Genomic DNA, 26,733 nt, shown 5'->3' with positions numbered 1-26,733 from the left:
CAGCCTCTCCCCTCTAACGATGCTGAGGCGAAGAGCAAACAAATGAAAAAGAGGCTTCAATAATGGTCAAAGTGATAAAACCTCTCTCCTTTTGTGTGTGGTCTTGAGGCCTCCTGTGAGCCTCCATTCGGCCATATCTCTGCAGCAGATAAGACAGAGAACCTCACACATCTGTGTCTGGTATCACACTCCACAATGGCATTGGTCACAAAACCCACACTTGGTCTAAATAACACAAATGTCAGACCTCATCCATGTGCAGCCGTAAAGGTTTCTGGATATCCAGGCTGAAGACTGTGCTGCTGTTTGTCTTATCAATTTCAGAGCAGGGATTAGGTGAAACAGGGAAAATATGGTTTTGTGTGTGTGTAGTATAGCGCTGCTTCTTCTAATACACTCTGTGTGTTCTGGAGTTTCCATTCCCTGTTCCTGCTTCCGTGAACTTTTTGGTGTGAAATTGCTTTTTTTTCTGCTCCAAACTGCTGTGAGCGTCTTGATCAGAGAGAAGCCACAATCCATTTTGTGAGGTAAATGGCAGAGAAGGTGGCAGCCCCTTAAATGAAAGCAATCACAAGGCCTTATCTCAATGGCATTTTTGTACCTACAATTGCCGCCTGCAAATCTAATAACCAGCCGCCCCAATTAGATTGAAGAATGATTCAGAAAGCAGCACGAAGAAAAAAAACGTGAATAAGCTGCTAATGAACAGAGATCCCAACTGCAGAGGACTCACTGATAACATTTATGATTTGTTTCACTAGGGGGAAAAATAAAAATCAGGCTCAGACTGAAGGAAATGATTGAATATTGTGTGTGAGCTTCACAGATTCTGAGTCCTGGTTTAAATACGGCAGCAGCTGCAAGTGTGAATGCAAAATAGCAAACTCCCTTTTGTTTGACAGTCTTGTTAACATGATTAGCACATTCATCATCAATCATTTTCAAGCTTCAAATCAAAGATTAGAGTTTATTATCAGCATGTGGCTTTGACATGAAGCCATTAAGGAATTAATGTGACTATGGTAAAAACCAAACATTGATTAAACTGTGTTTATCTGACAGTCGAAACAAGCAGAGCAACTATTTAATCTGCATAAATGAAGTTAATTTCCACACAGTGACCACTCTTACCTGCACAGAGCACCAGTCCTTTGTTTTAACACTAGTTCACAGCAGTCGGCCTGAACTTGCTGCTTTTTCTCTATTCATTCTATTTTAAGCTGCTAGTGCAAATCAAAACTTCTTTTAATGGGAAAACATCTGCAGGAAGTGTTGGTTCCATTGGCAGCAGCTTAAAACAAACTAAATAACAGTAAAGAAGGAACAATGAGTCAATCATAAAGGAAAGAACAGCTCCACGTTAAAAAGAGAAACTCAGACGTCAGATTTGATCCATTTGAAGCTGCGTATGCTTTAATGTAGATGTTAAGACTTGACTTACTGGGTCAAGGATCATTTTCTATGTTGTTCTCGTTGTCACACATAAAAATACAAACTTTCAACTTTTAAAGAGGTTCAGTAATTTAAACAGGTCTAATGACCCTTTTCTCAGATGTTTTGTTTTCAGCTGTGGATTCATTTACTTTTGGTGCTGTAGTTAGTATCTGTAGCATCAATGTGGGAGTCAAATAAAACTACAGTGTGTGTGTGTGTGTTCGTTCATAGTAATGAAGGAAACGATCACCTGGTACCGATAGTGTGGCTCATTGATGTGTTTTTTATAGTTTTAGGATAATAATGGAGCTCTACGGCACAGAGGAGGAAGATGTATGAGGCCTTGACGGCAGAAGTTTTGCACTGAAACACATATTTCTCAGTTTTTCAAACACTGCTGTGTTCACCCATTTCAGTCTATACGAGGAAGAAAATAAAGGAGGGGGGAAGCATCACAATGGAAAAAAACTAATAAATAAAACAAGTGTGCATCCAGTCAAAAACACTGAGGGCTGCAGAGTTAAGTGGGCTTACATAATTGCAGCCAGACCGCGGCCCTAAATGCACGCCTTTCAAAATGTGAAACACTGTGGTTTGCGACCGTGCGAACAATGAGCCGATCATCTTTGTTCATGGCTCGCTGGTCCGTGGGAACACTGACTGAACACTATTGCAGCGTACGTTCTATGTATAGGTGCAGCAGACGCACCACACAACTGCTCCAATACAAACTTGCCTGTGAATGTCAGCTGTGTACCAAACTAACTACTGCACCTCTGATTGGTTGATGGGGAGTCGGCAGATTGTGTCCATAGCTGGTCGTCCAGCAGGAGCTTAGTGCGGCGCTCTGACTGTTGGTGAATCAGTTAACAGTGGTTCATAGTCATCCTGATTGAACCACTGTGTTTTCAACCTTCTTACAAAACAATGAACGATGAAAACCAACATATTTATATTGATGAGAACAGCTGGAATCCAGTTACATACAGAAACTGTAAAGGTTTCAACACAGAACTCCTGCTTTCTACTTCTACAGAAACCTGTCTGCTGCTACTGCAGACCGGTCCACAGGGACCACAGTGTCCATGAGCAACAACAATGCCTATGAGATGAGAGCACAACGTGCAAGTATGTACACACAGTGGCAGACAGTGCACAAACACACAGAGGAGCTTGAGCGTGGGTCACCATATCAAGCATGTTGCAGCCCTCAAGCTGTGGCAGAACTGTGGCTGCAACTTTGTTGAAACCTCAGACTGGAAAGCAGTCAGTGTAGAGGCAGCTGATTTATTTATTAGTTTTGTACATCATCATAGGCTGTGTCTATTCTAAGCCAGCAACATCTCCAAGTGCTACTTACGTCCAAACTAGTGTTTACAGCATCGTTTTCTACAACATCTATATTCACAAGGAACTAAAAATATTAAGAAAAGGACGAATCTCACCTTTTAATTCAAAGACAGAAATTAACTACAAGTATTGTTCACTGACCAAAACATCAGCTTGAGTCCAGGTCTTTGCCACGACGCCATGTCTGCTTGGAGAATGACTTGTTATTCTGCTGAGCCAAACTAAACATTAAATCATGCAGAGACTGACTGAAATATGGATGTTCCTCTATCAAAGGGAAGAAGTTGTAAAGGTGGAGACACACCTGCAGACAAGCAAAGGCTTCACACAAACTCCATCTCCCTCAGATTTCTAGTCCAAGTCTGGAGCCGACAGAGGAACTAAAGGTGAATTGACTTTTTAAAACAAAGCTCACTTCAGGTATATCCTCACTGCATTTCATGTGAAACCATTGGTCAGTGATGTTTTGGAAGTCTCCATGAGAATGACTGTCGGCAACTGGGTCATAAGACTGTCAGAACCAACTGAGCCAGACTTCAGCAGACCCGGTCCAACCAGTTCTCATGTTCATGTCTCTACAGTCATTAATTAGTGCCCCTGCCTTAAGGCGGACTGAGCTGTGAACGGTCTGGATGGAAACGTTTGTCTCTTCCACTCCTAAGATAAATTTAAGATAAGATCTTATCCTTCTTCCTCTGCTTCTGTTAGCTTGAATAAGAGCAGCAGCTGAATAATGAGTCCTCGTGACTGAGATCAAACTGGAGCAGCATCTTCTTCTGATCAATAACTGTCACCACGGACACAGGGGACCAAACTAGCATGTCCCAGAGGCAGAAATGTGAGGACAAGAACAAAGTGTGTGTCCTTATTGTGTTTGCACGATGAAACTGAGCAGGAGCCGGGAGTGAAAATAGATGGAGTCTGGAGGAAAGACGAGTGTGTGAGAGATGTGTACAGTATCGGCACACTCCATCCTCTCCCCCGGGTTGCCAGAAACTGTAGCTTATTAGGGCTAATTGGCTTCTTTAAAAGGACCTTCAGCTCATTATCTGGCCACTTCCAAAAGTCTCAGCTCTCAGCAGGGTTTGAATTACCATGTGAACATAGGATCTATGTGTGGTGTGTCCTAAAGCTTTGACATTACTCCGAGTGTGCGACTACATTCACATTATCTCATGACACACTAATGCCTTTTGTAATGAGTGACTTCACACTTTGCTCTGCAGCTGTGATGCATTTAGCTGAAGGAAATGTCTATTCTAGTCAATCATACATGAAATTACACCATATTAGCTAATGTCTTAAAATATGACTTTATGATGTTTTAATATGCACATAATGCAGCATGTTTTTAATTCTATGCCACTGATAAAAACCTCACTGTTCCCTTTGCTGCAGTTTTATCAAAGCAGCAAAACTCCAACGTAACATCAAAGTAAACAGCTTCTGTGTGTGCCGTGCTCATTAATGGGCAAGTTAATGGACACATCATTTCGAACCAAACTCCTGTACTATTAGAACATGTTTGCCGTTATCATCAGCGACCACATGATTGGTCAACATTTCCTACAGCTGCAGTTTCATTAAACATGTAACTGATGAATGATTCCTCCAACATGAGACACATCACAGATTCAGCTGAGACTTTGCCAGAGGAAGAGAAGACAGACTGTTTTTGTGAACCATCCCACTCAGCCCGGTATGAACTCTAATACATTAATCCATGATAATATCAATAACATCTACAACTGTGCGTTACTGTCATTGATTAGTCTGCTGATTGTTTTCTCAATTCACTGATTAATCATCAACACAGTGGGTGTGTTTTTATATGTTGTCAATATTGAATATAGAACTGAAGCTCCTGGATCTTTTGGGATTAACAGGACAAACGTCACATTTTCATGTTGCTTTTTATTAAAGATGGTGTTTTTCTAACCACTGTTTGCTTCCTTCGTCAACACCAGCTACCATTAGCTTCTCCCTATTCCCTGACTTCCACAGACTGGACCAGCTGCAGCCTGAAGAGCTACTTCAAAGCTTTACACTGGTGAGGGTCAGGACTGCTGTGATCTTCATGATCTAGATATGATTTTGTCCCCTTAGGGAAATAAGCCTCGAACTCAACATTGCTCCATCGCATTTATCTCTAACATGCTTCAAAGCATCCGTATAATAATAACACACACACACAATCTAAACATTTGGACCCTGCTCTGTCACCATGAAGCATCTCTTCAAGCACAGTCTGATATAAAGACTGAAGCGAATGCTTTTCTCCTAAATCATCTTCATCACAGCTTTTATAAGAGCAGTGAGCTTAGACTTGAGTTGCACTGACAAGTTACCTCACCATGCCTGGATACTGCAGCTAATTACTCTCCATGACTGACTGATAACACAAAAAGCATCCGTCTGTTATCTGCACTGTCAAGTTGTAGCCTTCTACAAACCTGCAGTCTCTGCTGAAACTAAGAACAAAGGATTCCAACATGTACACAGTGGTAAGAGAACCAGAGAACACACTGACACGTTTATAAGAGCAGCTGGTTCATCATTAAGCTTCTTTGGTTTGTTGTTATCAGAGACAGTCTCCAGTGGAGATACACAGCTACAGTATGATAGTGATGGACCACATATCAAAGTGTCTCCATAGGACATGAAACAGTGGACAAATGTTTGCTGACAACACCACGCTGCTTCTACTGTCTTTGTTATAGAGCATACATTTTTATCATTTATTTACTGTAAATGACTCAGACATTAATAATCCTTTCAGAAACCAGTGGGTGACATTACAGAAGCTATAGCACAGCTTTCATGTCTCATGACCTTTTTGTTTAATTCACAGCAACCTGACGATGCCACAAGCTGCCTACAATTTTAAGAGTGTGGAGAAGTTCGGAGGGAGGGGCCTTGGCTTTGCTGAGAGTGTTGACTTTGTCTTAAGAAGTTATCGTCTTTGTTCAAGGTTATCTTATCTTATCTTCTCATGTCCCAAAGTCCTGCTGGTTTTCATTTTAGCCACCTAATCACGAACTGCAAAGAGTGCAAATTGGAAAAGCAGGAGTCCTTTGGGTGCAGAGGTCTGTGACTCAGGACCAGTAGCTTCAGTTTCTCTCTGGATCTCCCTGTGATTTATCCTCTGCTCTGCCTGGAACTGCTGCTCTTCTTCTCGCTCTTCTTTGCCAAATTTACTCACTTGTGCTCATTAACTTAACCCCTCCACCCACACACCCACACCCCAAGGCCTTCAGTGCTTTATCCATGCCCCACTTTTTCTCTCTAAGCAGTCATATTGTCATCTGCGTAACAGACTTTGGCTGCCGTCTGGGTCCAGACTAAATGAGTCCAATTTAAAAAGAAAAAACAAGTCAATAATAACAGTGAAACTGCTACAACAGGAAATGTGTCTTATAGCAACATTTTAAGAGAACAGCTGAAAGAACATTCTATAAAACTAAATGCAGAGGAAAACTGAGGATGAAATTGGCAGCCACTCAGAGAAATATGTTAAAGCTCAGCCTTTCCGCTGCTGCTGGGAACAGTGGGGAGACCAGACAAGTGGAGAAAAGTGTCCAATCACTGGCAGGCAGAGCAGTGGGGGGACAATCAATGGAACCACATGAGATAAATGACACAGATTTAAGGACTGTGAGATGAACAGAGAGAATAAACAGTGCTGCACACACACACACAGACAATAACAAGGTGGGTGAGTGGCTGGATAATGTGGTATAAAGACCATGAAATCATGCTGCTGGAACCACAAAGCTCAGTAAATTCTCATTTTAAAAAGTGCATAAGTGAGATATTTTGTTGAAGCACTAAACAACACAAAAGGACCACAACATTATCAGATGTACCACTCACCATCTCGGTGTACACTTAATACCTGCTGCACAGAGAGGCTAATAAACATCAGAAATTAAATCACACTCATTCAAACATATCTAGATCATGAAGAAGTGAATTAGCTACTGGCTCAAACCAACCAGACCTCAAACTGTATCCGTACAGTACGATGATAGGTGTCAATAGGTATGACTCTCTCATGGACTGTCAGTATTAATATTATTTAACCTCATGGTAATGGTTTTATTTTTTATCCAATGTACTAATATCCAGATAAATTAGATAACATTATGTCCTGATACTCCCTGACTGCACCGTGGACAACAACAACCTCTGTCCAGGTTTTTGACTGTTTAAAAAAGCATCAGCTCGTCACTGTCTGAGGCAGCTTTCACCGTCACATCTGATTTTATGAGACAGATGCAACAAACGTTCTTATCAGGGAGGATCTGATAATAACTTTAGATCAGTCTGTACAACCGATGACCTTCTCTGTTCCACAGTGATTGCATCTGTGAATTCTCTCATTCAAATTTCCAGGGAATTTAGATTTTATCCATGTCACCAACCCTTAATCCTAGAGGCCCTTGACCTTTGCTGGGTCAAAGTAATCCATCACAAGTGTGATAATTAGTTTTCTACTGTGGGCAAAGTTTTCCTCTATAAAAAGACATCTCTCTTCTCCTCTCTGCTCTGTGGTTCCTAAACCAGAATGAAGAACGAGCTATGCGTGCTCAGGCACTCATCGCTCTTCTCATCTGTTATTCATCCTCCGTAATTACAACTATATTTTTATCCTTTGACTGAGCCTACGTACCATTTCAGCCATAACATCCAGAGGAGAAAAGCTCTTTCAGGGGGGAGGTCCCACTGTTGCACCCAGGCTCCCTGAGTGGGGAGGAGAGAAGAGAGGGGAGGGAGGAAACAGAGATGTCTACAGTGAATTAAATCACTGGAGCCTTGTACAAACATCTATGATGAAAAATATTCAGCTTTAATGTTTCATATTTACAGTAGAAGTACAGACTGCACCTCAGCACAGTTATTGTAAGTGTAGTTTCAACATGCAGCATGTGTGAAATATGGTTCGTCTCATGTGAGACACACTGTTGGTTACATGCAAATCCACTTTATGATTATGCAACATGTTAAACACAAAGCATTAATCACATCAACTCGTCCACCTACAACAGTTCTCCTCCCCACTTCTCTCCCTGAAGAGAAAAAAAGAGTGGGTGGGGGAAGCCACTGGTTATTTAGTTTTCTGACACAACATCATGACGTCCACCAATCAAACACCGGTTTGGTTATTTCAATTTGGTAAATTGGGAGTTCTCTTTAAAAATAACTACATTTACCTGAAGCCCAATATCTAGCGGTAGCACGTCTTGTAACACGCCGGGGTTCTGAGCTAGTATTAGAGCCAGTTCATTAAAAATGTGCTTCCTGTACAAAAGCAGCACTCAAGATTTAGGTTCAGTCGAATCTGAATACGCTGTAATCTTGCTGTTGATGCAACTGCCTGAGCACACAGTCAAATCTCGGAGGATGGGCAGAGGAGAGGAGGAGGAGGAAAAGAGGGGGTAAAACAAACAAGCAAACAGCTGAAGATCAAAGAAGAAATAAAAATCAGCAGAACTTTTTTGTTTGCACACTCAGCTATCGTTCCTGCATTCTGCAGGCACTGGAGCACAGGACCAGAACCGCTGAGGATCTGTCAGTGTGCGTGTGTTTCTGTAACAGCCAGTCAGTGAGCTTGGGAAGGTTCACAGAGTTAATACAGTATACAGTATAAAGTATACACTATCCAGTATACAGTACACAGTGTACACAGATCAGCAGTATTTCCAGTATGTACTGTACTGTATACTGTACCTAACCATAAGTACTGAACACTGTTGTTTGGACTCTTCATGCCAATACACCGGATTTATTTTAATGTGACTATGAGATTAAAATTTCTACACACAGATGTAATTTGAAGGTGTTTTTGCAGCGTTTTATACAATATGTAAATATACATCAGCCACAACATTAAAACCACCTGAGGTAGGCAGGGATCACATTCGGAAACACTTGAAGTTGACCATGACAGGCGGCAGAACACACCACAGCTTGCTGCATGCAGAGTTGTTTCCACTGCAACATCAACTACCAGGTGGTTTTAATGTTGTGGCTGATGTATATTTATATATTGTATTATACTCTATTGTGAATACAGGGAACCCATATTTCAAGTCAAAAAGTCAAAAAGGGCTTAAAGCCAGTTTACAAAAAGGATCTGATCTAGTAACAGAAGACGTAAAGGGATGCTTAGAAATAGACTTTGACTTGAATTAAATTGAAAAGTGTCCAGTTGTAATTTATTTAAACCGTCAAATGAAAATCTGTTATAAACATAAAATCATAAATGAGGTGAGGTCTATAGATTATTACTGGAGTCGCAGGAACTGATATGTGATAACAACAAGTCGTCCAAAGGAATCAAAGAAATATAGTTTGTAATTGCCCTTTAAAAAACATTTCACAAGTCGGATCTGACTGATCTGAAACTGTCACTGGAACGAGAGAACAGCAGCAGTTTCCAGTGATTTAACCGACATCTACTCCACAGATGGACAAATAATATCTTCAGTCATTATTTATCCATCTATCCCACCCATCCAGCCATCCATACATAATCTCCTGCTCTGACAGGATAATCACACACAGACAACACCTCACACATGTACAGAACTACGAACAAAGCTGCATCACACCAAGCAACTCGGCTTATTCACTAATTAGTGTAGAATCTCTGGCAGTGCTGTTAAATAATGAAGATGTGACAGAATGGCCTGATTATCAGAGACCATCGTCTGATCCTTTTGGTAGTCCTTTATGAGCAGAATCAACCAGTAGTGCTGTGACGTACTACTAGAATACACGTACTACCCTCATAAACCGAACAGAAAACTAGCACTGAGAGCATCTCACGTGGCGAGAAGTTGCTGTTTACTGTGTGTCTGAGTTGGTATAAATCCTGAGAGGAGTGCTTGGCAACACATTTAAGTCTTCACTCTTTAGGGAGATAAAATATAAATATGGGCTCAGAAAAGCTGCTTCGAAGAATCAGAACAGAAAAGACATTTCATCCTCTGCAAAAACCATATGAACAATGTTACTCGGACTGAGAGTGTTTTAACTCATGGTCACCAACGGTGGCAGAATTAGGCTGCTTTAGTACTTCTACCATGTACCTGAGACTGTTGAACTCGAAGCTCTCCACTTAGGTAACATCCTATGTCATCTGACAAGCCTTCAAACCCTTGGATCTGCTACTCAGCATCCTGGTCCTAGTACCTGAAATAACACCCTACCAACTGTAAAACCCTAAATAACTGGATTCTTCATAATGCAGCTCAATGTCATTTCAGACCTTTCCAGTCTGATAAAGTCCCAGGACTCCGTGCTCCCATGTTGTAGCAGAGGCTTTCCATTAAAAATGTGTAGTTACCAAAACTACGCTAAGATCACTAGGCTCCTTTTCTCAGAATTGATATGTTCCCCAGAAACACTAAAGATGACACATAATGTTTTATATTAAAATAAAGCAAACTGATCTTCATGTGAATCAAGGGTGAAGGCTATGCCCTCAGTGTCTGAAGGAAATGTGCACCACCCACTTCTAAACCTTTGTTTCTAAAACGTCTAAATCTGCAACAGCGCTCACGGTATAATACTTTAGAAAAGCAAAGTCAATGGGAAAACTACGCATTATTAATACAGACAGCTGTTTAACAAAAGCAACATCTTCAAGCCTGGCACTCTAGCGCTGAGTCACCAGTTGCTCAGGAGGTCACCAAATGGGTTTCCTAGTAATGAAGCTCAAACTATAGTATCCATGGTGATTGCTTTCCCATTACACTGCTTCTGGGGCTTTGTGTAGAGACATATTCATAATCAAACTAGTATTCAATGGTTTTGTGACCTGTGTGGCAGCCTAAAGCTACGAGATGAGTGATTTCAGAGGAAGAATAGAACTAGCAGGAGAATGCATCTGGAGTCAGGACAGAACGAGTGGAAACCGACAAATAGAAGAGCAGATATGACCAAAACTCAGCTGACACTGATCATTCTGTGGCGCTGCGAGCATGTGCGGCCCTCACTCCCAGTCAGGCTTCCATTTGGGTGATGTGAGGATACGTGGCCCTACCCGTCCCTCCTCCACATCTAGTACAGTACCTTCCCAGGCCAACTCCTGACCAGCTCACCAACTTACACTGGGGCCCTCAGTTTAACAGCATTAATTACCACATGGTCATGGTGGCATCGCATCATTGTAACATCAGGAAAACAATCAACTTTCATTTTAATCGCACCACTCCGCCTTCGGGCAGCTGCCCATGCCCCCCAAACCTAAATCCACCACTGAATGAGTCAAAGTAACAAGAACCCAGGAGTCGGCAGTGATTAAAGAAACCAAAGGAAATGCACTGATACACATCAATAAATTATAGTAAACAGTTACATTTGCAGAAGAGGGAGGTTAACAACACACTACTGCACAAAAGCAGCTCTGCAGATCTCATAAGTCCACTCAGAAAGGTTTATTCATTTTAATGGTGTCATGTAGGAATGTAAAAAGCTGACGCTGTACATCAAAACCTGTCAAATGTTTCATCAGGGAATAGATCGTGGATTTTTTCTTTAATGACATCTGTGGAGAACGATGAGTGACAAGACGCTCGCATTTAAAGTAACGTTTTCTCCATCATTGTCCTTTTACTTGATTTAAGTTTGACTCTTCAGTTGTAATAGCAGGTGTCCAATGTTAAAACAGAACTCCAGGATCTGCAGCCACACTACAGACTACAGAATTACCACCAACAGCTCTGTAGACTCTAATGTGATGGGAAGTTGGTTAATTTTATTTCAACTTAACCACAACTTGAACTAATTCAGCTGGCACTGAGCAGTCTTTCCAACCTTTTCCAGTCAGACATCTGTTACCTTTCTTCCCCAACTCACATCCTGGCGGAGCTGTAGAGTTCCAGATGAATCAGAGTGGATGAACCTACACAGGCCCTTCTGGATGGATTTTCAGCTTCACTGTTCTCATGGGAGAAATGCACGTGTGCCGGTGAATGAGAGTATTCGACTCTGAAAGGTGGTGCTTTGTTCATCACTCATCATCTGAGTTAACATTTAGTAAAAGGCTTTAGAGACTGGAAACTGGAAACATGTCTTGCAAAAGGACGAGAGTGAACAGATATGGCTCTTGAGAAACGCATGCTGTTGAACATTGGTTGCTTTGTGCTGCAACGTCTGTAGTGCTGAGGATCTGTTAGAACGATCAGGTCAGTTTATAAAGTCAAACATATTGTTCATTTGTAAATAAAATTTTTTCACATATCTTGATCCCAAACAACATTAAACCTTTCTGCTCTTTTGTTTCATTAAACAGTCAGAAAACATCCCACCCATGAAAAATAAGAAGAGAAAGCTAGAAACTTTCTTCTGGTGCCAGGACGGGATATTGAATCTTAAATTCTGCAAAATCTTATTTATTAGACTTTTAACATCATCCATCCGATCTTATGATACTTCCACTAACACAACACTGACGTCTTTCTTTTCTTCAAAGAAGATAAAGCACAGTGGGTAAAGACCGCCTGCTTTTTGGAATAAAGAATACAGGTAAGAAGGTCAGTGTCAGGAGCCAGAACCCATCCTCAGCTGCTCTGCACTACGTCACAGATCCCAGTGTGAGAAGGCAGTGGGCATGCTGGGGATTTCCTGCCAAGACTAAAGTCGGCTTTTTTCCCGGCAGATGCGAGTCGCAGCAGGAGAAGGCCACAGAGAGGCAGGGTGGGCGACGAGAGAGGAGAGGTAAAAGAAGAGAGAGGAGGGCAAGGAAGGGAGTGGGAGAAATGAGAAAGTTTGGAAGCACAACAGATTGTCATCCCCCCCATCCTCCGTTTGTCTGTGTACTCTCTCTTTCATAGGTTGCCATATTTACCGCCCTCATTTGGTCTCTCGGAAAAAGCCCTTCAAGGCTGATAGAGTGATTGGACTCAGATGTCCCTGAGTTTGACTTTGATCATTGCTGATGACAAAATCCAAAGCCGTCTCTGCCTCACACATACGCATTTCCTGTTGCCCCCTCCCTGGGTCCTGTATGAGAGCAGAGATAAATGAGGAGCAGGAAAAGGGCCACACTCTCCAGAGATTTGGTGAATTTACAGCAGCAGGAGCAGCAGCACAAGTCGGATTTTCTGTGTCTGATATGCTTACGTTTACTCTTCTTATGATAATGCACCGGTGGATAAGTCTTAGCAGCTAAGTCTATGGTCTTCATCCTGCATCCCCCACGTGATTAGGGTTTAACTAGATGAGGTTAGAAAAAAGATGGTGATGAAAGCGCATCTTAGAGCTTGTTTTTGTAAAGTATCTTTAAAAATCTTATCCATGATCAAACTATTTAAATTCTTATTTAATGTTTAAAACAGACATTACCAGCTGAGTCCACGTGCAAATACAGCAGGTGAGCGAGCGGGTATTCCCTGAGCACAACATCAGAAAGGGAGTTATTATGGGAATTATTTACCATGCTTTCTGCTGTTGTACTGCACTTATAGGAAACTGGGGTTATATACATAAAAACACATTTTTTCGAAACACTACTGCTGCTGCTTCGCTGAGCTGTTACCTAAACACTAATATTTGCTGTGCACTTTTTGTTGCATGTCGTGTCTCGTGCACACTCTACCCAGGGACCACCCCACACCAAATCCAAACACAGCATCTTCCCTGATGATTGTCATCTCACCAACAACAGACCTCAGACCACGGAAAGATTTGGCTGAACTTTAAACTTTTAAATCTAAACTGACAAATTCTATCAGGTCTGCATTGCTGCCATTAAACTGTTAAAAGAGAATTTTGCCTTTAAGATATTTAAGAGTTGTATCAGTACGTCAAAATGCACAGTGGCACATCATGAGAAAGATGCTTTATGATCAACAGGTTCATGAGACCAACACAGTCAAACTGGGACGTCACAGGCAGACGTCCTCAAACCTTAGAGAACTGGTGAAACCCAATTTGCCAGGTTAATATGTACAATATTCACACAGCATCAGTGTGCAGGTCATAGCCTCCCCCAACACATCCTCTCTTGGAAGTGTAACAAACTAGAAGTGAAGAACAGAAAACATGTCAGGAATTGCTTTCCTGACCCCTGACCTCATTGAGATTCCCATCAGTACACTAGGCCATTTCCACACCAGTGGTCTGAGCAGTGCAGCTGAGCATGAATCAGCTTCTGCAGAGTCCAGTGAACAAAACGAGGCTGGGGGAGGAAATGAGAGGCTATCTAAATGTTCTGGACGATCTTAAAAAACGGTGGTGCTGCATGGCACATATACAGTGTAATGCTGAGAGGAGGCAGCAGGTGCAGGCTGTAAAGTATTAATTAAACATCTCTAGGTAAATGAGAGCGTCCACCCACCTCTGTGCTTACACCTGACATTTGGGTAAATTAGCCGACGGTAAATGCCATTCTTCAGCTGCTTCGTTTGGATGTCACTGATGAAAAGATAAATGATATGGTTTCAGGAAATCATCACACTGCATCAGTCACCAGGTCTCATCCACACTGAACTTCTACTTCTGAAAACAGCTCTGCAGAGCTTTTCTGCTCGTCCTCAGCATCATGTATTCTCATTTCTAAAGGACCATTGTGACGTGTCTGCCTTTAAAACACTAAAGAAGAGTTCCAATTCAGAAAGGACCAGCAGATACCTATTCCCTTCTCCTAAAAAGAAACCATCTAAGAATTCCCCACTAGCATACATTTTAAATGACATCTGAAAAGTGATAGAACACATTGAGTAATCTGAAGATGTGGCCTCCGGCTCTGAGAAGCTGTGATCCGATTTTTTCTTTCTTTTTTTACTTTTGTTAAACTAAACCAAGAATTCATCAAAAACAGAATCCACAGATTGTTTTAATTAATAACTGTTGCATGAATGATTATGATCATTATAAAGATCTCAGTTAAAGTAAAAGCCTATTGGACTGAAAACCTCACACCAACTCACACGAGACATTTTTATGAATGAGTGGAAAGACGTGGGAGGAGGGACATGTCACACATACAGTATGTTCGGGGGTTTTCAGGCTCAACACAGCAAAACTAAAATCTACTTATTCCAATGGAAACAGCTTGATGCAGCTTCTGAGTGAATTTAAAGTCCTGTTAGCTTCCAAGCTAACAAACCTACTAACTGGCAATTGAAATGCAGTGAAATCCAACAGAAGTGCTGGAGCCGATATAAAGAGCCGATCCCGCTCCGTTTCTTCTCCTGTAATAACTTCTACTGAAGGACGTGATGAATGATGCTGAGAACAAACTCAAGCTTGGGGAGAACGACCCACAGAGAACAAGCTTGAGGAGCTACAACAACTTACAGTCCAACACCAGCAGGTTTGCAGATGTCCAACATGTTCATCACCAAGATTCTCAACCGGACACCGGACATCTGACTCTCTGCCTCTTATTCATTTACGATTACAGGATAACGTCCTAATTAGCCCACGACTAAACTCTAACTGGGTTTATTAACACACATCCATCCAAAAATATCTGATTTCTGAATTACAACCTCATTATCTGCTCGAACCTCTTCCTTCGTTGGAAAAACACAATGATTCGAACCCATAATATGTCAAGTAGAGAGGAATTAAAGACCCATCAATCAGACGCAGGTTCAAAGATGTGATCTTAGTCACTACTGAAAAGAAGGAACAGGTAAGAAAATCCTCTGGGAGACAAATGTAATTAAAATAAACCACTTAAACAAACCTTATGGATCAATTACAAGGTGCTAATTAGAACTTTCACGTTGCCAGGTTGTGAGAAATCTAGTATTTATTTATCTACTTGTTTTATCGAGATCATTGAACTACGACCCTCAACCTTCAAATGCCACCTGCCAGAGATTCAATTCAATATTTGATATATCATCAGTCCTCTAACAGTCTACAGGGTTCCAGAGGTGACTCCATAGATCACACTGCATTCACATATTCAGCACATTTCATGACTGAAGCGGGACCCAGTGGGTTTGTTGTTGCAGATTAATTTTCTGTGTATTGAATATTAAGGATGATGCAGACGAGGTGACTGCACCTGTCAGATTATCACAGGTGAGAACCCGTGAGCCTGGTTCATGACTTTACTGACAGTCATGACCAAAGACTACTTCACATCCAAACGTTGTTCAAATTGGACTAAAGGTCAAAGGCCGTCTTCACAGCAGAGAAGTGAACTTGTCAAAGCAGAAAAAACTCAGGTGCAATAAATAATGAACATGGCTCAGGTCCAGTTACTGCTTCCACCTGTGTTTGACGAGTCATTGAACTTGGTGGTGACCAGCCAGAGATTTTTCTGAAGCTGGTAAAAAGCTGCTTTTATTCCATTCGATGGTTTCAACTCATCAGTTTAGAAAACTGATCATTAATTTGATGGTTTTTCTATTAATGGACTCAAATGTTCCACTTATTCACAATGTGCCTTATTCAACAGTGTTTTACTCAACATGATATTTCTGAGAGGAAAACTCCAGACAGAAATAAGAGGGAACAAACTGATGGAGATTTAAACATTAAAGTCCAGAGGGTGAAGGTTCCTACAAACTCACTTTCACGTCCCACGGAGAGTTCCACGCAGCATTAGAAGAGTCTACACTGCAGCAGTGCGCGTAATGAGCGGGGTAGAAAGTAACAAGAGGTGCATGCTTACCTTTGACGTCGTCCCTAGATCCTGTTCAGTCTGAATATGTTATTCCCTTCGCCTTGCTGTCCTCTTCCTCTTCCTCTTCTCTTCTCTTCTCCTTTAATTCTCCTAACGCCGCTTCATGCCTCCCACTGTCCGTGCGCACCGCGAGCGGTGGAGCAGCGCTGCCGGGGAAACTTGGTGTGTAAGTGAGGCTCTGTGGACGGAGGGAAAGGGGCAGTGATGGGCAGGAGGAGAGGAATCAACCTGATCTCCCGAGAAACCCGACTGCTGCCGCGCTGAAACTCAATATGAGGCGACAGACGCTCAGCGCGGCTCCGAGCTGCACATCTCCCCGGCTGACACGGAAACGGAGTGAGCTGCAAGGTGGTGGAGGGTGGAGGGGAGGTGGGCGTTTATTATAAGGACACCCAGCGAGCGCCTTACGACAAGACAGGTGGATGTGTGCCTGTGGATATCTTTCATCATTGTGTCACAGGCCGGAGCAGAAACCTCCGTGAATCATTTTAAAATGGAATCTGAAAACCAGCTCACTGCCACAGAGCAGAGCTCACATTCATTATGAGCAGAGCAGGTTAGAAATAGTGAAGAACAGTGAGGCTGCTGCAGCCTGCAAAGACTGGAAACTATAATGTCCATTAATACAAGTGTAAGAGTGATGGAGCTAAAATAGGAACACCACATCAGCTGGGTGATGTTCAAAGTGTTCAGCAGCATAATCAGTCGATTCCCATTAAATCCAACATAGAACAAACATCATCACATGAATCTGTTTAAGGACTTTACAGAATCTCCATCGTGCACTTTACATTTACTAATAAGCACTAAACTAAGCACAGTGGGGGCTGATTTGCTCTGCAGGTACAAGTTGACCTGATGACGGGAAAATGAAGACATCTCCTAGCCTGTTGTTGTGGTACATGTGTAGCACTGCTAACAACTATCCACCCCATAGTTGAACAGAGTTGTTTCACTGAAAAAGACACATGTGAACCTCATGGTGGCACTAGAGGGAAACAAGGAAACATCAGTGCTGTTAGAATACGTCACCTGAGCATCACGGACCTCTGCAGTATTTGAAAGTCAGGGAATCACCAAACAGGATAAATCATGGGGCACCATGACTGTCTACCAGCTGGATAGCGTAAGATCGCCGCCCTCCATGTGGTTCACATCCAGGCGGTGTCCTACCTCCAGTAGGGGACGTCCTGGTGGCAGCAGGCCATTCATCTCTCCAGGATTCTTTCCCTAAGGACAATTTTACGAAGCAAAAGCACAACATCATCAACAACGTAGGTTTCTCATTGAGAGTAACTCATGTCTGATTGTTATGAACAAACTGATTGTGATGTAAAACCAAATTCAATTAACGGATGATGGATATTTATGGTCCCATTAGGTTTTTACTGAGCTGGACCTTAGCTGGAGTATGTGAGACTGATTCATCTACCTGCCCTTTGAGCAAATGGCCTGTCTGGCAACTCCCCTCTTCTCTCTCACCTTCACTTCCGCTAGCTCTCTGAAATATTGGAGACTAGAGTGCCCCCTGCAAATAAACGGTCATTACCATGACAACCACACTACAAACCAGGATGAGATGATGTTGATCATGGCAACAGTGGCAGGGAGCCAGGTCAACAGCCCGGCTCTACCCCAGGGGTAAGCCGGTTCGTGAACACCAGGGTTTATTATCAGTGTATGTAGTCTGATTTTTATTTGTGTTCAAATCTACTGAGAACAGTTGAACACATTGTGATCTATTCCATTTCCCTTTTTTTGGTGGGATGAGAAATGTATATTTATGGTTCAGGAACACGATCACATACACTTAAAGAACTCGTCTGACAGTTTGGGGACAAATTATTCGGTTGAGTTTAAGGCTAATATGTGAATTCACATTAATTCTACTCTAGTATTCCTTTTCCTTCCCCAGGAGGCAAATGTAGTTTAGCACAAAGATTAGAAACAGGGATAAACATCTAGTCTGACATAAAATAAACCTACTTTCACCTCTAAAGCTCATTAATTAATCTTTGTATTGCCCATTGATGTAATGTGGTTTTACAGAGAGTTAGGCTGAGAACAGGGACCTCTCAGCATGTTGTCAGACTCTGCACAGAAGTGCTGATCCATCCATCTGTCTTCAGCCAGTTGAGGTAGTTCAGGCATTTGATATGGACGACTCCATATCAACAAATGCCACCATTTTGATGCAAGTCCAACAAGTAGGAGGCAGACACACAATACACTGGAGAGATGATGTCATCTCATTACCTGGGAACACGTTAGGGTCCCCAGGAGAAGCTGAAATAAAGATTTGTGGCCAGGACCAGTCCATCCGTTCAGAGAGAATGTGAATAACATCGGAAACCTAAAGCTTCAAATTTGATTTAATCAACCTTGAAACAAAGGGAGATTTTGTCTTATCTCAGTGTTTCTCTGTGTCTTATATGTACGAATGCAATAAACAACTAGACAGCACTCAGAGAGCACATCCATCATGGAAAGGCACAGAAATCTGTCATAATGTTTGATCTGCATGTGATTCAGGCTCTGGATAGTGAATCCTAGGATACATGTGCCAGATATTTTAATTGAAGCACTTGAAAAATGTTCAAAATTGCCTCTCATAAAGAAATCCTTTGAAACATTCCTGGATCAACACCAGAAATGGAAACTGGTTCTTCATTCAGCAGGCTAACATTCAATTTTATATTGAAATCTGTAAACAAGTCTAGGAAATATCCTGCTGACTGACAAACTAACATGACCGGAATATACACTTTTGACAGAAGCCAAAAGTGTGTTAACCAAACATTAAACTCGTTTTGAAACATATGCAGCTCAGAAACTCAATATGTGGACACTTTTCAATAAACCTTTATTTGGGAGAGAAGCCTTTTTGCTGTAAGATCACAGCCTCCTATTACATTGGTGAAGCAAAATACACTTTTACATCCTTATAACCAGGAGCTGTGAAACTGTGCCCAGTAGTCTTAACCAAAACCAACATGGTGTTACTGTCCATCATGGTCTAATATGTTTAAACCACCTGGAACAGTTTCAATGCATGTAAGTGGAAAAAGTGCAACATGTTTTAAAACTCTGACATATCTGATGAATCAGTGATTAGAGAAGTTTTACTGGTCGTCTCCACAACATTTCCACTGTGCACGTACCTCATGTTTCCATGTTTCCATGTTTCCTTGTGTCTTGTCCTGTGCCACAGATGAAGTCAGGCACCAGTTTTCATATTCAGAAAACCTAAATGACAGTTCTTTGTCTTTGGTACCCACGGGTCTAAATGTACAAATCTGATTTGGTTTATTTTTCTCATGGATAAGTAAGTGCCACACATTTTAACCTTCAACAACAGTGGGAGAAAAATCACATTCAGGCAGAAGCTGATTGAATTGTTTCTTTATCAAACACCTGTCTGGGCAGAAAACTAAAAAGCAAAAGTTTAAATTCAAATCAACACGTCACTTGATGTCATTTCCTGTGCGCGGGTTGAAGGTGTGCTCAGGTGGAAGCGCTGCAAAATTGAATCAGTGTGCGCCGACTGGGCGGAGCTTCACTCAATTCAATATCGGCACAAAAAAAAGCTTTAATCTGAACCAAGGATGTTTAACCACAGCGGGAGCTGCATAGATTACATCCAGCCCAGCAGACATCGGTTTATTAATTAATTAATGAACCTGCTCCTACCTGATAATGACGTGTCTCTGACAGGGCTGTCACTGTCCAATCTACCGCTGCTCCATGACGCGCTCTCTATGCGTAAATTACGCACAGCTGATTTGGTTGTGTGGAGCCAGTGATATGTATGGAAAACCTTTCTGTGTGACAGTTAATGGTAAACGTATGTTAAGAAGAATAGAAATATCTTTGTCTTTGTTTAGTTTTGGAGGCAAATAAGATCAAGTTATAAGAAAACTGTCTACTCACGTTTTCAACTTATAATGTTTCACAGGTCTTTGCTCCTATTCCAATTCCAATATGAAAATCTTTATGGTTAGTAAACATGATTATGGAGTTTTTGCCATTTTATGTTTAAGATAGTTTTTTAAGTGTTTTGTGATTTTGTTGTGTTGTATATTTTCATTTATCTTTACTAGAACAATCATTTGAATTCCACGATGGTTGAAATCATTAAAATAATTATGTGATCATCTTTCCCCCTCAGGGCTGTCAGACCTTTTCTGTTGGATTTTTATACCTTGGTATAAATGGTTTCCAGTTCTCACCAAGAAGCATTATTCCCTACATCTTCAGTCACACTAGCGTTCAGCTTCATACCTGCCTTCCTGCCTCCATTTCAGCACGTTCTCCACTCCATGCTGCATTCAGCACACCAGCAGGGCTAAATGGAGCTCCGCCAATGAAAGCCCCGCTGTCAGCTCTCCGTGGCACATCTTCTGACAGCTTGAACTGGCCACTAGTGAAGACTCTGGAGCTGCCCATGTAATAAAGCTCATCTGGGTTTTGGGTCTTTTCTTCAAACAGCTTCTAATGTCTCCAGTTCTTTACGTTTATTATTCATTAACTCTGTTCACTTTGGAAACTGCTTTCAACAACTCATCAGTGTGAAATACAGAACTCTTGAGAAGCAGTTTTACCAGTGAACAACTTATATAATGTCTGTTAGTGACCTATATCGTCATACTTTAACCAGAATGATCAGGTGTTTATAAGCAATATGCTTTGATTAATTCTCATCTCATCAAATTTAAATAAGCTATCTAAATTAAAATGGAATACATGGGGGAGATCATATTGTAATATGTGCACATATTTAATAATTCATACCCCCTCCCTGTTCTCACAGGAAGAAACAATAACTGCTTGCAGGACTGGTTTTGATTGCAGTTTACTTCAGTCCTGCTGAAGTGTTGAAACTTTTGAAGCAACTGTAATTTCAAACGCTGCGTTCTCTATTTGGACTTCCTGTTTGTCACATCTGTTTATGTACCTTTGATTGATTGATGTGATGGTGACAGGAGGAAAAACTGTGTACAGAAAATAATCTGTACACAGGTTTTAGTAAAACCTTTAAATGTTTTATCAGCCTTAACATCTGGATCTACTCTTACACTAAATGGCCTAGAGCACACGAACAGTGTACATATAATGTATTTAAGACCTCTTGTGGGTGAATGGGATCAAATCCCTGCAGCAGTGCTCATATGAAAAACTGAACCCAGAAGACTGGAGGCTGTCTGAACCTTTCACCATATGTTGTTTCATGAAAGGTTACATACATGAGTCTGTCCCATTACAAGCTGTGCAAGCTAACTTGCCAAATAAAACATCCTTCACATCTGTAAAGGAAAAGAGTGTCTGGTCAGAATATGGCCGTTTTTTTACTCACCACTTTGGAATCGTAAAAGAAGCAGTTTCTGTCTGTGCTGTGGAAGCTTTCTCAAAAACGGGCTCTGATTCAGTGGCCTTATCATCCGAGTTCTGATACAATACATAGATACAGGACAGCACATCCTGTTAATGCAGACAGGCAGCTGTACTTTAACAGAAAGGTCATGACCTTTGAAGAAGAGGAAAAGACATAAACTAAGTCTGGGCCCTAAGTGAAGATTTATTTCTATAGCACTAACCTTTCAAACAAGAAATGACAAAGTTCTTCACATTAAAAACACAAAGAGCAAAACAGGCACAAGTTAATAGAACAAAGACAAGCAGCACTTGGTCAGCCACAGATTCTCTTCTCAAACACTCCACACGAATAAACAACGATTATTAATGCATAGAAGTCAAAACCAGAGAGCAGAAACTTAAACTGCGGCGGTGAAATGAAATCCCCACTCATGCAGCACCTTTATGTGAAGAGCGCTCGGCCTTTATTCCCGCTTCAATAGACACTTTGCTGTTTAAAATGTATTCAGCTCATTATTCTTAAAGGCAGGGGTGGAAATGAAAGATTCTTTTTGTGTTGTTCCGCGTGCCTATATCATCTTTTCATTATGGAGCCGTTTCTGCAGGGCGGTAAATAAGTGAGCTGACTTAATCTGAGGGAGAAATGTGGCAATTAACAGTAGGATCTCCACCCAGCGAGGCTCTGCCCTGCATCCTCTCTTTGAACCAGCTGATAAATCGAGTTTTTCTGGCTGCCTTCATTGCTATGTAAATACACAATTAAGATGTGGAATGCAAGATGAGAGGAAAGTTGCTTGTGCTGTTGTGTTATTCATATCATCACAACCTTGTCCTCTTCTTTCTCTCTCTCTCTCCATATCCATTTCTCTTTCATCTTTAATCTCTGGCCTGATCTCCCACTCCATACACACATTGTATATATGCAGAGCGACACACGGCTCAGTGCAGGCTGTATATAGGTCAGGCCCGTCGGTAGGTGCTGTCCGCATCATGTGTGACGTCTGTGTGTGTGCATTCCAATACACGCCCATCTGTTTGTGGATTTAAAAGACCCGTTTCTGGATGGGGTTCAGTGAGTGACATGAGCTAATTATGAAAGGAGCGTTATGCTGTTTGAACTGCCAGAAATCATTTTGCTTTTTTTCATGGTCTCAACATCGTAGTTAAAGTGCAAGACGTCTCAGCGGATCAGTGGATAGTTCAGAACAGGGGAGCACAGTAGAGAGACCAAGAACCATTTCTAAACCTTAAAGGGCTGAAACAATACACAACACAAATTCAAATCCACAGAAAAATATGAATATTAATACATTCTACAAGAGTCCAGGTTCCTGTTCAGCCTGTCAACATTAAAAACGAGCAGCGTTTACAGGAACTGTGTGAACTGGTTCATGTGTTTAATTAGTCTGTTTAAGTTAAAAGAATTAACAACAATGACAGTATTGAACAGTACCACAGTACCACAGTACCACAGCACTGAACAGTACCACAGTACCACAGTACTGTACAGTACCACAGTACCACAGTACCACAGCACTGAACAGTACCACAGTATTGAACAGTACCACAGTACCACAGTACCACAGCACCTACAGACAGTACCATCAGGATATCCCAGACGCACATGCCAAGTGTCCCCAGATTGAACCCAGTTGCCCGGTAGTCAGGTAGTGATAGACCACCATCGCAAGTACCACAGTACCAACATTTACCATTTACCACAGTACCACAGTACCACAGTATTCAACAGTACCACAGTATTGAACAGTACCACAGTACCACAGTACCACAGTACTGTACAGTACCACAGTACCACAGTACTGAACAGTACCACAGTACCACAGTATTGAACAGTACCACAGCACTGAACAGTACCACAGTATTGAACAGTACCACAGTACCACAGCACTGTACAGTACCACAGTACTGAACAGTACCACAGTATTGAACAGTACTGAACAGTACCACAGTATTGAACAGTACCACAGTACCACAGTATTGAACAGTACTGAACAGTACCACAGTATTGAACAGTACCACAGTACCACAGCACTGAACAGTACCACAGTATTGAACAGTACTGAACAGTACCACAGTATTGAACAGTACTGAACAGTACCACAGTACCACAGCACTGAACAGTACCACAGTACCACAGTATTGAACAGTACTGAACAGTACCACAGTATTGAACAGTATTGAACAGTACCACAGCACTGAACAGTACCACAGTACCACAGTATTGAACAGTACTGAACAGTACCACAGTACCACAGTATTGAACAGTATTGAACAGTACCATAGTATTGAACAGTATTGAACAGTACCACGGTACTGTACAGTACCACAGTACCACAGTATTGAACAGTACTGAACAGTACCACAGTACCACAGTACTGTACAGTACCACAGTACCACAGTATTGAACAGTACTGAACAGTACCACAGTACCACAGTATTGAACAGTACTGAACAGTACCACAGTACCACAGTATTGAACAGTATTGAACAGTACCATAGTATTGAACAGTATTGAACAGTACCACGGTATGTACAGTACCACAGTACCACAGTATTGAACAGTACTGAACAGTACCACAGTACCACAGCACTGAACAGTACCACAGTACCACAGTATTGAACAGTACTGAACAGTACCACAGTACCACAGTACTGTACAGTACCACAGTACCACAGTATTGAACAGTACTGAACAGTACCACAGCACTGAACAGTACCACAGTACCACAGTATTGAACAGTACTGAACAGTACCACAGTATTGAACAGTACCACAGTACCACAGTACTGTACAGTACCACAGTACCACAGTATTGAACAGTACTGAACAGTACCACGGTACCACAGTACCACAGTCTGCATATTCACATGTAGGTAAAACAGCAGCTACATGGATTGAACACGTGGTGAACATGAGAAATACAGTAGTATTACAGTAGTATTACAGTAGTATTACTGCAGTGCAGTGAGTTTTTTTCTGTCTACCAACACAAAGATCTGTGTTCAGACACAATTAGTTTAAAATGTGTCAAAACCCCAGACGTTCATTTAAGTGTAACTTGACGTTGCTTTGAATAAAAGTGTCAAAATGCCAAAAGTTAAAATGTACAAAAACTACTATTCACAAAAGTGTTGATGGGATTTATTTGTCGTCAGCAGAAACTCAATAATAGCTCAGTTTTACCTTTGGACTGAGCCGGACCACCTGCTCCAATCTGCAGTCTTCGTGCTAAGCTAACTATATCTCGGCAGTAGTTTCATGCACAGACTGAGGTACTGGACTGAATTTTTTTAACTTGCCCTCAGAGAGAAAACATTTTATTAGAAAATGTCAAGCTGCTCACTTATTGGATGTGTTATAATTTACAGCCCCTACACACACCAATAATGCATTTGGACGTTTTTGTACAGTGTGCAGAGAAACATCAGTGGGTTAGAAAAAGCAGCAGAAGCAGAAAAAGAGCAAAGAGGGAGACAAGTTGTAGCGAGTCCACTTCCTCCTCCTCGCTGTCATCTTTGTGCTTTTCCACATCTGTGGATTTAATGTCTTTATCACAGTGAGCGAAGCCGTTTACTGCCACGTTTCTGAGGCAGTGTCCTCATGCAAACTGCAGCAGAGGACTCTGCCTGTCTGTGTGGATCATCAGTTTAATGTTAACAACACTGTACAGGGGGAAAAAGTGGGACTGCAGCAGCTGACTAGAAACCTTCTCCTGTGGGCCTGACTCTCAAAGGTTTGTCAGATCAGAGTCACTGAGGAAACCCCACAACTGTCGTGGGGCCCCAAAGCTCCAGGGGCCCAGAAACTGTCCGTCTACTGTGTGTTTATTGGTTTGTGGTGGTTTGGTTGCTGATTTGTGTGAGAATGTTCATCTGTACAGCTTCAACTGACAACATGGATCCCTAACAGTGGCTGTTTTTATTACCTGATCCTGAGACATCGTTGTCTTGAAGTGGATCCAAAGAGCTTCATTAACTTCAACTTGGTGTAACTTACTGCACATGTCTAAAATACAAATCAAGATTAATAATTAATAAATCAAGATACCACACAGGAAGCACGGAACTGATCACCTTTGTTCCTAGGAAACTGTACACACTGCACACAGATTGTCAAGATTGTCAGGAATGTGGGGTTAATAGGGGCCGTGCTCATGTCGCCCCAGGCTGGAACAGGATAATTCAACCATGTTCGACTCTGTCTACTAGAAGATATGATTATATAATTCTAATCCAGTGCCGGGATGTTCACAGACAATGATTTGCAAGTGTAGGAAGCCCCACATCAAGGTGCTGCATGTCAACTCAAGGGGTCTAGTTTTTGGCCAGTCAACGTAGATGTTTCATGAGACGTCTTGGCTGCCACGGTCACTGTCATGATCATTTCATATGGACATTCCAGCTAAATCCAGCAGCTCTGCTGCTCCCTCATGTCAGAGCAACCGGAGTGTAAAACAGGAAGTTAGTGGTCCACTGAGTGAAGGTTGAAATGAGAATGAAAACCATGTTGGGCTAATATGAGAAAAAAGAGGCCTCATCATGCTGTGTCTGAATATTCTGCCAGACGGCAGCGACAGCAGAGGGTAATAAATGTGTCCAAGACGTGGTGGAAGATGTTCTCGTTACTGAAGTACAAGTAGTAATATCTGTTTATTATATCTATATATATATCTATATCTGTATATCTAAGTATTAGCTCAACAAATACTTTCACTCTGTATCACTGTATATGACACTAGTGGGTTCAAATCATAATTGCATGTTCCATCTTATATAATATATAATAATAATGTTTTATTTGCTCATGTTCATCACTGGACAGACATGTCCGTATGGACAGGCTGATTCCCACACGGTCAAACACTGGTCCTTTGGAGTAACTCTCAGGTACCACTGAAACGT

The 26,733-nt window shown here is 41.7% G+C and overlaps 1 protein-coding gene across 4 annotated transcripts in view; it reads right to left on the bottom strand.

The window, feature by feature from the left end:
• The window catches only part of shank2b (SH3 and multiple ankyrin repeat domains 2b), a 153,528-nt gene extending 136,759 nt beyond the window's left edge, over nt 1-16,769 (bottom strand). For 3 of the 4 annotated variants that reach the window (XM_026377666.1, XM_026377667.1, XM_026377670.1), the window contains exon 1: nt 7,457-7,528. In XM_026377666.1, coding sequence (XP_026233451.1) covers nt 7,457-7,468 — 12 coding nt within the window. In that variant the 5' untranslated portion in view covers nt 7,469-7,528. Of the gene's footprint in view, nt 1-7,456; nt 7,529-16,426 lie in introns of those variants that run through there. The other variant, XM_026377669.1, reaches the window with a different exon arrangement.
• Between the last annotated feature and the right edge of the window lie 9,964 nt (nt 16,770-26,733).

This window comes from Anabas testudineus, chromosome 3 (genome assembly GCF_900324465.2).
Source record: "Anabas testudineus chromosome 3, fAnaTes1.2, whole genome shotgun sequence".
Classification (NCBI taxonomy): Eukaryota; Metazoa; Chordata; class Actinopteri; order Anabantiformes; family Anabantidae; genus Anabas; species Anabas testudineus.
This window is presented reverse-complemented; position numbering and strand designations above follow the sequence as displayed.